At 44.2% G+C, this 12591-nt stretch overlaps 1 protein-coding gene across 1 annotated transcript in view; it reads right to left on the reverse strand.

The window, feature by feature from the left end:
- Positions 1-12591, reverse strand: part of LOC126455664 (leucine-rich repeat-containing protein 15) — a 99083-nt gene that overhangs the window by 57707 nt on the left and 28785 nt on the right. The window contains exon 3 of the mRNA XM_050091435.1: positions 7189-7446. Within this exon, the coding sequence (XP_049947392.1) occupies positions 7189-7446 (258 nt within the window). The remainder of the gene's footprint in view (positions 1-7188; positions 7447-12591) is intronic.

The raw sequence follows: 12591 nt of genomic DNA on the forward strand, positions 1-12591 counted from the left end.
GTTGACCGGCGTTGCCTGGTGAAACGTTGTTGTGATGCCTCGTGCAAGGAGGAGAAATGCGTACCATCACGTTTCCGACTTTGATAAAGGTCGGATTGTAGTCTATCACGATTGCGGTTTATCGTATTGCGACATTGCTGCTCGCGTTGGTCGAGATCCAATGACTGTTAGCAGAATATGAAATCGGTGGGTTCAGGAGGGTAATACGGAACGCTGTGCTGGATCCCAACGGCCTCGTATCACTAGCAGTCGAGATGACAGGCATCTTATCCGCATGGCTGTAACGAATCGTGCAGCCACGTCTCGATACCTGAGTCAACTGATGGGGACGTTTGCAAGACAACAACCATCTGCACGAACAGTTCGACGACGTTTGCAGCAGCATGGACTATCAGCTCGGAGACCATGGCTGCGGTTACCCTTGACGCTGCATCGCAGACAGGAGTGCCTGCGGTGGTGTACTCAACGACGAACCTGGGTGCACGAATGACAAAACATCATTTTTTTCGGATGAATCCAGGTTCTGTTTACACTTTACAGCATAATGATAGTCGCATCCGTATTTGGCGACATCGCGGTGAACGCTTATTGGAAGCTTGTATTCGTCATCGCCATACTGGCGTAACACCCGGCGTGATGGTATGGGGTCACCTCTTGTTCGCATTGACGCCACTTAGAACAGTGGACGTTACATTTCAGATGTGTTACGACCCGTGGCTCTACCCTTCATTCGATCCCTGCGAAACCCTACATTTCAGCAGGATAATGCACGACCGCATGTTGCAGGTCCTGTACGGGTCTTTCTGGATACAGAAAATGTTCGACTGCTGCCCCGGCCAGCATATTCTCCATATCTCTCACCAATTGAAAACGTCTGGCCAATGGTGGCCGAGCAACCGGCTCGTCACAATACGCCAGTCACTATTCTTGATGAAATGTGGTATCGTGTTGAAGCTGCATGGCCAGCTGTGCCTGTACACGCCATCCAAGCTCTGTTTGACTCAATGCCCAGGCGTATCAAGGCCATTATTACGGCCAGAGGTGGTTGTTCTGGGTACTGATATCTCTGGATCTATGCACCCAAATTGCGTGAAAATGTAATCGCATGTCAATTCTAGTATAATATATTTGTCCAATGAATACCCGTTTATCATCCGCATTTCTTCGTGGTGTAGCAATTTTAATGGCGAGTAGTGTAGTCTGATAATAAATCCCATTAGAGGAAAAGCAACAAAAGTGATGGTAAATGATATGAAATGACGTGGCAGCTGAAAAATACTAATACAAGTTCTTTACAGACTAATGAAAAAACTGGTAGAAGCCATCCTCGGGGGAGTTCAGTTTCGATTCCGCAGAAATGATGGAACACGGGAGACAATATTGATCCTACGATTTATGTTAGAAGATAGGTTAAGGAAAGGCAAACCTACGTTGATAGCATTTGTAGACATGGAGAAAGCTTGTGACATTGTTGACTGGAATACTGTCTATCAAATTCTGAAGGCAGTATGGGTAAAAGACATGGAGCAAACAGCTATTTACAATTTTTACATAAACCAGGTGGTATTTATGAGTCGAGGGGCACGAAAGGGAAGCAGTGATTGAGAAGGGAGTGAGACAGGCTTGTAGCCTATCTCCAAAGTTATTCAATCTGTGTACTGAGCAAGTAGTAAAGGAAACAAAAGAAAAATTTGAAGTAGGTATTAAAATCGAGGGAGAAGAGATAAAAACGGTGAGATTTGTCGATGACATTTTAATTCTGTCAGAGACAGTAAAGGACCTGAAAGAGCTGTTGAATGGAGTGGACAGTGTCTTGAAAGGAGGATATAAGATGAACATCAACAAAAGTAAAACGAGGAAAAGGGAATGTAGCCGAATTAAATCAGGTGATGCCGAGGGAATTAGTTTAGGAAATGAGAAACTTAAAGTAGTAGATGAGTTTTGCTATTTGCAAAGAAAAATAATTAATGATAGTCGAAGTAGAGAGGATTTGAAATATCGACTGGTTATGGCAAGGAAAGCATTTCTGCAGAAGAAAAATTTGTTGACATCGAGTGTAGATTTAAGTGTGAGGAAGTCTTTTCTGAAAGTATTTGTATGGAGTGTAGCCACGTATGGAAGTGAAACGTGGATGATTTATCTAATCGTATGGTGATTTTATACAATATACGGCTGATACAAAGCAAGTGATTTTATATAATATACATATAATACAAGACAAGATTAAATCTTTAAGTCCGTGTTTTTCAACCAATTAATTAAGCTTGGCGTGAGAGTGAACAAGTCGTCGGGAATTGCAGGGTATGAATGAAGTGGACAGCGTTGGACTAAATGTTCAATTGTCTGCTCTTCTTGATTACATTCACACATTGGTGAACTGATCCAGCCGCATTTGTACCTGAAGTAGCTACAACAATCATGTCCAGTCCTTAACCTGTTGAGGCGGCACCAGAGGTTCCTCGGTAGGTCAGAACCTTTTGGCTTCTTTGTGGGATCAAGGAGATGGGCTGTTGTTCCCAATGTGTCTGTTGACCATTCATGCTTCCAGCTTTCATTTAGATCAAAACCATCCGCAATGAGTAACACTTGCTGGTCTTCTTGATCGCAATCGTTGCTGTGGCGGATGACAGCATTCCTGGTGCAGTGGTAGAGAGGGTGATGCAGAAATTTTCTTGGCCTCCCTCAGTAGACCTTGTTTCCGCCTTAAGTGAGGTGGAGGGATGTGACTAAGTACAGGTAATCAGTGGCATGCGTTGATTTGATGGAACCAGTAATGCAGCGCATTGTGTCGTTAAGTTTTGTGTCTAACTTCTTCACATGTACACTTTCCAACCAGACAGGTGTACAGTACTCGGCAGCAGAGTACACAAGACTGATGCCAGTTAAATGCAGACAGTCAGCAGAGGTTCCCCAGGTCGTATCACTGAGCTTATGCAGTATGTTGTTCCTTGCAGCAACTTTATGAGAAAGCTTGGTGATGTGCTCTTTGTAACTCAGGGTTCTATCTAGAGTGATTCCGAGATATTTTGGGAAAGGATTGTACCTCAACATTTGTCCATTGAGCAGAACTCTTGGTTTGTAGTTCGCAGCACGATTCGCTAGATGGAAACAAGAGACTTCAGTTTTTGACGTGTTTGGGATCAATCTCCAGGTCTTAGAGAAAGATCACATCTTCTCCAGATCCTCCGCAAGAATTCGTTCACCATCTTTGAAATTACTGCTCTGTGCTACCACTGCAATGTCATCGGCATAGATGAACTTATTTGATATTGTGGTTGGTAAATTATCAATGTAACGGATGATCAAAAAGTCAGCATAAGTCTGAAAACTAAATCACAGAATAATGTAGATAGAGAGGTAAAAATTGACACACATGCTTGGAATGACATGGGGTTTTATTAGAACCAAAAAAATATAAACGTTCAAAAAATGTCCGAAAGATGGCGCTTCATCTGATCAGAATAGCAATAATTAGCATAACAAAGTAAGACAAAGCAAAGATGATGTTCTTTGCAACAAATGCTCAATATGTCCACCATCATTCCTCAACAATAGCTGTAGTCGAGGAATAATGTTGTGAACAGTACTGTAAAGCATTTCCGTAGTTATGGTGAGGCAATGGCGTCGGATGCTGTCTTTCAGCATCCTTAGAGGTGTCGGTCGATCACGATACACTTGCAACTTGAGGTAACCCCAAAGCCAATAATCGCACGGGCTGAGGTCTGGGGACCTGGGAGGCCAAGCATGACGAAAGTGGCGGCTGAGCACACGATCATCACCAAACGACGCGCGCAAGTGATCTTTCACACGTCTAACAATATGGTTTTTTTTTTCGTTCTAATAAAACCCTATGTCGTTCCAAGCATGTGTGTCAATTTTTACCTCTCATCTACATTAGTCCGTGGTTTATTAAGTTTTCAAATTTATACTGACTTTTTGATCACCCGGTATAAATTGAATAGTGATGGGGCTAAAACAGATCCCTGTGGTAATCCATTATTTAGTTTCCGTTTGTCGCTTTTAGAGCTGCCTACAAACACTTCAGATTGTCTTTCACTAAGCATGCTGGATATTAGATCCACAATTTCTCGACGTGGTACAACTTGCAGTAGCTTGTAGATCAGTCCCTGTCGGCAAACAGACATGGATGATAAATATCTTCAACTTTTGTAGTCCTGTCATCCTCAGTTGCGTGTAATATTACGGTATATTGATAATTTTTACTTATGGACCGTCTAACAGTACCTGAATAAAGCACGATTTTAGTGCCATACGCGTTTCGCCTTTATTTTATGCAAGGCATTATCAGTGGCCTGGAATATGTACATATGTTAGCTATTTACTTTACATTTTCGTCACTGTGCCTGTAGGTTATAAATAGTTCTGGTGGTTGGTATTTCCTATTAAGTAGTAATGGTTTGAACTGTGCTTACAGGTTGCGTGGACAATTTCTTACATATTACACTCCTGTTGCATTTTTGGTGTTGTTCTTCTTCTTATGAATGCCAATTTGCGGTTTTTCCCCATGTTCCACAGCGCTATGAACTGAACGTTTGTTTCAACGCAAGTTTTGGTTTCTGTTGGCGACTGTCAAATGTAAGAAATTGTCCACGCAACCCGTAAGTACAATTCAAACCATTACTACTTAATAGGAAATACCAACCACCAGAACTGTTTATAACCTATAGGCACAGTGACAAAAATGTATATTAAATAGCTAACATATGCACATATTCCAGGCCACTGATGATGCCTTGCAGAAAATAAAGGCGAAACGCATATGGCACTAAAATTGTGTTTTATTCAGTTGCTGTCAGACGGTCCATAAGTAAAAATTATCAGTATATTGTAATGGATGATAAATAGTTTAGACAAGAAGAGAATAGAAGCTTCTACAGACAAATGCTGAAGATTAGGTGGGTAGATCACGTAACTGATGAGGAGGTACTGAATAGAATTGGGGAGAAGAGGAATTTGCGGCGCAACTTGACTAGAAGAAGGCATTTGTTAGTAGGACACATTCTGAGGCGTCAAGAGATAGAAGGATGTAGCTTGCAGTAGTTACTCGGATATGAAGAGGCTTGCACAGGATAGAGTAGCGTGGAAAGCTGCATCATTCCAGTCTCTGTACAGGAGACCACAACACAAGAACAACGGAGAATAAAATGAACAGAGGTTGTAATGCCACAACGAAGCATAGCCAAGGCACAGCAGTCAAATGAAATAGCGCTACGAATAAGACAGTATCTGAATAGTGCTGCGATCGGACGATGAAATAAAGAAGCATTAAACTAGGATGATATTATTACGTATAGTAAAAATATTAAGTTAATATTATATATATATATATATATATATATATATATATATATATATATAATGACTGTAATTGAATATGGCAATGTTATGGTATGTCGATTTGTAAATAGAGAACTTGGCATAGTGTAAATTAATGTTTAAATGTAAGGGAAATCCCCGAGAATGCGGACAATGCAGGTTGGCGCGTGAATCTGGCAGTAGAGAGAGATGTGTTCTCGAACTGTTCAGATGCAGAACAGAGATTACGCGGCGTGAAAGTAATTGTGTTAGTACGGTACGGTAACGTTGCTTATAGACAGTTAGAAGTGAGATTACAACAAACACGACCTGGATTTATGGTGTGTCAGCAAGTCAAATGGACAATAAGGCTTGCAGGATACAACATTTCGACGGAGACGGCTTGTGAGCGATATAGTTGGTGTTCCTGCTGAAAAAGCACATGGCACGCCTTGTGGAAGTCTGCGTAATTAACGATGGACTGCAGCGACCAGCAGCAAGGTATGAAGTGACCAGTGTCTGCAGCTAACGTTGCAATGTGATCTTACTACCACATGAGATCCATTGATGAGCTCACGCCAGCACAAGCAACGAACTAGTAGTTATCGTACGACAGTGTTTTTATGAACAGTGCATTTTATACCGCCGCCATAACAAGTACATTTATCCGTAGCGAACCAGCTTATGTATTTATCAAGTCAAGTTCTCTACAGTGTAATGTCTGAGTGAAATAATAAGTTTGTGATTCAAAGTGCATTCCATCACCGTCATCAATTATTTACAGAAAATAGTTCGTTATTATCCCAAATCCATCACTGTGTGTGCAGCAATACCAGTAAAAAGGCTATCTTACGTGAGTATCGGCGTATTAATGCAAGAAGAGGATATAATCGGAGTTAACGCCGAAAATTTCCAAGAAACGCCGGATTATACAACTGACAGAAGACGCCAGGTACTGTGCCACATTGATTACAATTCAACTCGATGTGGTGGCTTTTCAGTACATTATTAATGTAAAAACTCATTCAGTTTCATTAGAACAAAATGATCCTAAAGTAATGTTTTTAACATCTCTAGTTACCATCAGTTCTATAGTGTTTACTGATTATTCAATTAAAGAATTTATTGCCACCACAGTACTCATTGTACCTTCAGTACAATGCAAATTCAGTAACATTAAAATCATTACTGACAGTTGGTGTGGATCAATCTAACTCACAGCAAGTTCAAGTGTTTATCATATGTGTGTGTGTATTGTGCTACGTAAATGTTGTTCGCCTGCTAAGCGTGATTAACGTACACCAGTTAGTGCATTCTGTTCAGTCACTTCAAAGAGGTTATTTTTGTTAATGAAAATCAGAATTCATTTACCGAGCGAGGTGGCGCAGTGGTTAGCACACTGGATTCGCATTCGGGAGGACGACGGTTCAATCCCGAGTCCGGCCATCCTGAATTAGGTTTTCCGTGATTTCCCTAAATCGCTCCAGGCAAATGCTGGGATGGTTCCTTTGAAAGGGCACGGCCGACTTCCTTCCCCGTCCTTCCCTAATCCGATGAGACCGATGACTTCGCTGTTTGGTCTCTTCCCGCAAAACAATCCAATCCAATCCAGAATTCATTTAACATTCGATTTCTTGTACGCCATCGCCAATATTTATTCAGTAATTCCGTCTAGTAGTCTGAACTGCATAGCAAAGCTATTCAGGCTTATTACACGCGATAGCCGCTTTCCAGACGTCCGATGCCGCATGGTCTAAAAATATTACAGTACATTCGGATAGTGGCATCGCAAGGTCCACATATGTGAACAGAGGGAACGAAGAGGCTAACGTGAATGCCCTGTTTGCTGTGTAAGACAGCGAGAGAGCGTACCTTGTTCCCGCGCAGGAAGGCGTACTGCAACGCCGGCATGCCCTGGAGCGCGGGCTTGTCGAGCGCGCAGTGGTCGGCGTGCAGGCGGCGTAGCGTGGCCGCGTAGAGGCGGGGCTCGCCCAGCCGCAGCTGCGGGTTGAGGCTGACCCGCAGCGAGACGAGCGCGGTGAGCCCGCGCAGCGCGCTGCTGCCCAGGCTGTCCATCTCGCAGCGGCTCGCGTCCAGCGTGTGCAGCGACGCCGACACCACCTCCCGGATCTGCCGACAGCGCGCCGCCCCCACTGCTGCTCTTAGCACACCGGTCGTGCAAAACCATAAACATTTTCAGTGAATTTTATACATAGTGGATGCTGCTGAACTCAGCGGCTCTTCCTTTATAGGGTACAGAAAAATTTCTGCTACCAGTCACAATAGCAGATTATTCATTCGTCACGCGATCGGTTTCGGGTTTGGTGCCCATCCTCAAGTGTTGATACACTACTGGCCATTAAAATTGCTACACCAAGAAGAAATGCAGATGATAAATGGGTATTCATTGGACAAATATCTTATGCTAGAACTGACATGTGATTATATTTTTATGCAATTTGGGTGCATAGATCCTGAGGAATCAGTACCCAGTAGAACCACCTTTGGCCGCAATAACGATCTTGATACGCCTGGGCATTGAGTCAAACAGAGCTTGGATGGGGTGTACAGGTACAGTTGCCCATGCAGCTTCAACACGATACCACAGTTCATCAAGATTAGTGAATGGCGTATTGTGACGGGCCAGTTGCTCGGCCACCACTGACCAGACGATTTCAATTGGTGAGAAATTTGGAGATTGTGCTGGCCAGGGCAGCAGTCGAACATTTCCTGTATCCAGAAAGGCCCGTACAGGACCTGCCACATGCGGTCGTGCATTATCCTGCTGAAATGTAGGGTTTCGCAGGGATCGAATGAAGGGTAGAGCCACGGGTCGTAACACATCTTAAATGTAACGTCCACTGTTCAAAGTGCCGTCAATGCGAACAAGAGGTGACCTAGACGTGTAACCAATGGCACCCCATACCATCACGCCGGGTGATACGCCAGTATGTCGATGACGAATACACGTTTCCAATGTGCGTTCACCGCGATGTCGCCAAACACGGATGCGACCATCATGAGGCTGTAAATAGAACCTGGATTCATCAGAAACAATGACGTTTTGCCATTCGTGTACCCAGGTTCGTCGTTGAGTACACCACCGCAGGCACTCCTGTCTGTGATGCAGCGTCAAGGGTAACCGCAGCCATGGTCTCCGAGCTGATAGTCCATGCTGCTGCAAACGTCGTCGAACTGTTCGTGCAGATGGTTGTTGTCTTGCAAACGTTCCTATCTGTTGACTCAGGGATCGAGACGTGGCTACACGATCCGTTACAGCCGTGCGAATAAGATGCCTGTCATCTCGACTGTTTGTGATACAAGGCCGTTGGGATCCAGCACGGCGATCCGTATTACCCTCTGAACCCACCGATTCCATATTCTGCTAACAGTCATTGGATCTCGATCAACGTGAGCAGCAATGTCGCAATACGATAAACCGCAATCGCGACAGGCTACAATCCGACCTTTATCAAAGTCGGAAACGTGATGGTACACATTTGTCCTCCTTACACGAGGCATCACAAGACGTTTCACCAGCCAACACCGGTTAACTGCTGTTTGTGTATGAGAAATCGTTTGGAAACTTTCCTCATGTCAGCACGTTGTAGGTGTCGGCACCGGCGCCAACCTTGTCTGAATGCTCTGAAAAGCTAATCATTTGCATATCACAGCATCTTCTTCCTGTCGGTTAAATTTCACGTTTGTAGCACGTCATCTTAGTGGTGTAGCAATTTTAATGGCCAGTAGTGTACATTCATGTACATGTTTATATTGCTGGAGATAACTGTATAAATACAAAGAAAATTATTTGCTGGTGGCTAAACAGATACAAGGTGTGTGGCGAATAAATAATCTTTTGTTGTGACTGGTAGCGGAAATTGTTCTACACCCAACATTTTCAGTTTTTAAGCATACATAATTTTTTGAAATTTTCTGTTTGGATGGTGCAAAATTTCACAAAATCTTCTCGTGTTAACAACCGAGTCGTGGCAACGTTTGCCACAACGTTTCCATAACTTTCCTATTTGTTATCTTCAGCAGAAGGTTTCCTCATTGAAATTCGCCGAGAAAACTTCCATTGCCGTATACGCTATCTCATCAAAAGTATCTGGACACTCCCATGCATTGCAGAACTCTCCACAAAATGTCACCAGAGGCGGAACTGTCAGTATAAAAAAAGATGGGGAGTATTGTAGCATTGGTCGGTCAGAAGAGCTCAGCGGTCTTGAATGTCGACTACTCTTGGGAGATCACCTGTGTACCAAATCTGTCGTAGACATTAACAAATCTTCTACAGCTACCCAAGTCCTTTGTTGGAGACCGAGCGAGGTGGCGCAGTGGTTACAACACTGGACTCGCATTCGGGAGGACGACGGTTCAATCCCGCGTCCGGCCATCCTGATTTAGGTTTTCCCGTGATTTCCCTAAATCGCTTCAGTCAAATGCCGCGCTGGTTCCTTTGAAAGGGCCTTCCCGATTCTTCCCTGATCCGAAGAGACCGATGACCTCGCAGTTTGGTCTCCTCCCTTAATCAACCCAACCCAAACTTGGTTGGATAATTGGGGTAGGTTAGGGACATGGAAGTCGCTGAAGTGGCGTCCAACTGAAAGCTTGCAGCAGGCCACAGAGCCACACGAAATTGTTACCAGAACTATACATGTTACATAAGGGGCGACCTAAAAGTTTACGTTCCAAGACTGTACAGTTCTGAATCGGTATGCCCATCAGGCAAAATCGGCGTGAGTATTGAGGCAATCATACCACCAATGAGTCGGGGCGAAGATGCCCATTTGCTAAAACACCGTGAAGAGATCCTAAACAGCCTGTTGCCTTTTTTTACTTTCTGCTTCAAGACTGCTTGTGTCGCAGTTATAGTCATATGTTATTAGATACTTTCTTTGAGTTGTCAAGGCTGTACGCCCGGTTCATTAGGAAGGAGTTGAAGTTTGTGATGTCCGAAAATGGATATAATCCTGAAACTTGTTCTAAAAAAAGGGTCAATTGAACATCTCATGACTTTATTGCGATTGTACAGCATCGGTTGCCAATTATTAACTTTTTCAAGGAACTTAAGACATGATAATTGCATGGGGACATATCGAGACTACAGGGCAGGTGGTCGAGTTTCTCCGCCTTGAGTTGGCGTAACTTCTCCGTAATTACATTTGCTATATGGCCGGCCTCTGTGGCCGAGCGGTTCTAGGCGCTTCAGTCCGGAACAACGCTGCTGCTGCTACGGTCGCAGGTTCGAATCTTGCCTCGGGCATGGATGTGTGTGATGTCCTTAGGTTAGTTAGGTTTAAGTAAGTCTAAGTCTATGGGACTGATGACTTCAGATGTTAAGTCGCATAGTGCTTGGAGCCATTTGATTTGCGATGTGGAAACGTGTGTTATCATGAAGCAGCAACGCTCAGCACGGTAACTGGACATCATTCCACACCGGATGTATTCGACAGACATGCTGCCCCATGTACGTTCTTCATTCTCCGATGGATGTCTACCGTTGTTTGCCCTCGTCAGCCGAGAAAGAAAATAATAGCACGCTGGTCCTGTTTGGACGCATTTGGTAATAACGTCGCCATATTTCACGTTTCCACAATTACCTCACACAGGTCGCAAAGACACGAATGCCACACTAATCCCTTACCTTCATGGTTGTTCTTATACACCCGCATCGGAGACGCACTACAATGCATGTACGCTTCAGCAACACCCTCAAACGGATATTTTTGATCCTCCATTTTATCTGTCAGTTTAACTATGTGGGAACTAATTTGTGTGTAAATTCATGTAGGAGATAGGGGAGGGGATGGGGGGGTCCGAACCCTCTGGACCATCGCTTTGGCTACGTCCTTGTGCCAGTGAAATAAGAGGAATGGGGTACAAAAAAAATGGTTCAAATGGCTCTGAGCGCTATGGGACTTAACATCTATGGTCATCAGTCCCCTAGAACTTAGAACTACTTAAACCTAACTAACCTAAGGACATCACACAACACCCAGCCATCACGAGGCAGAGAAAATCCCTGACCCCGCCGGGAGTCGAACCCGGGAACCCAGGCGTGGGAAGCGAGAACGCTACCGCACGACCACGAGATGCGGGCAGGAATGGGGTACAATCAGACGAGCAGCTGCTCTTAAGCCCCACATTTCTGCAGTCAGTGCTAAGCGATACTTAAGGCGTGGTTGAGAGGGACGCCACAAGACAACGAATGACTGGTATCGAGTGATCTGGAGTGATAAATATCAGTATACCCTGTGGCAATCCGCTGGTTCCCTTAATAGCGTTAAGAAAACGGTAAATGCGGAAAGATATGGACACATTTTACAGTAATGTGAATTGGGTACAGTAGAGGAACAGTTCGGAGACGATGACTGTATCAGCAAGACAATGCACACAGTCATAAATCAGCAACCCTGAGGCAATGGACTGTGATCAAGAACATTCCAAAAATGGAATGACCTGCCCAGACTCACGGTCCGAACCCAATGCAACACCTCTGGGATGAATTAGGACGTTGACTTCGCCTAGACTCCAACGTCTATTATGACTACATTTCTGGGTTCGTCTTCTGAAGAAGATGGGCTTCCGTCAAAACTCACACACAAGCTGGCGAAGTGCTTCCCCAATCTCCTTACTCCGCTGTGAACATTGTATTAAGAAAGCAGCTGACTTTATCTGCCGAATAAACCGTCTTCAGCTTAACGAGGGTAACCTTATTGTCAGTTTTCATGCGGTGGAGCTGTTTATGAATATGGGTATAAAAAACTTCTTGGACTTAATATCCCAGTTCTCTGAAAGTTTCGCGCTCGAATTATTTAGCTATACTCTTACGTTATTCTGTATTCTGTACAGCGGCCAGTATTCACGACTGGATGGACAACGTTGCAATGGAAAACCCTTTAGCTCCAGCTGTTGCAAAGCTCTCTATGGAGACTTCCGAAAATATTGTCTTCATACGATCCCATTAATGTCTAGTTGCTTTTTCCAATAAATTGAAGACACGATCGTCATTTGGCCCACGGACGCGAAGAACATGACAGGTTCTTGGAACATCTCAACAGCATTAACAGTAGCCTCTAGTTCTCTACGAAAGTATAAAAAGGCGTTGCATTGTCCATCCTCGACGCCAATGTCCGCCGAAAACGAAACGGATGCCTTGGCCACAGCGCGTACAGAAAAGCTACGCACCCTGATTTCTAGTTGCACACCAGCAGCCATCATCACACGTCCCAGAAGCGCACTGCGTTACAAACATTGGTACAGCTTACA

Source organism: Schistocerca serialis, chromosome 1 (genome assembly GCF_023864345.2).
Source record: "Schistocerca serialis cubense isolate TAMUIC-IGC-003099 chromosome 1, iqSchSeri2.2, whole genome shotgun sequence".
In the NCBI taxonomy this organism is placed as follows: domain Eukaryota; kingdom Metazoa; phylum Arthropoda; class Insecta; order Orthoptera; family Acrididae; genus Schistocerca; species Schistocerca serialis.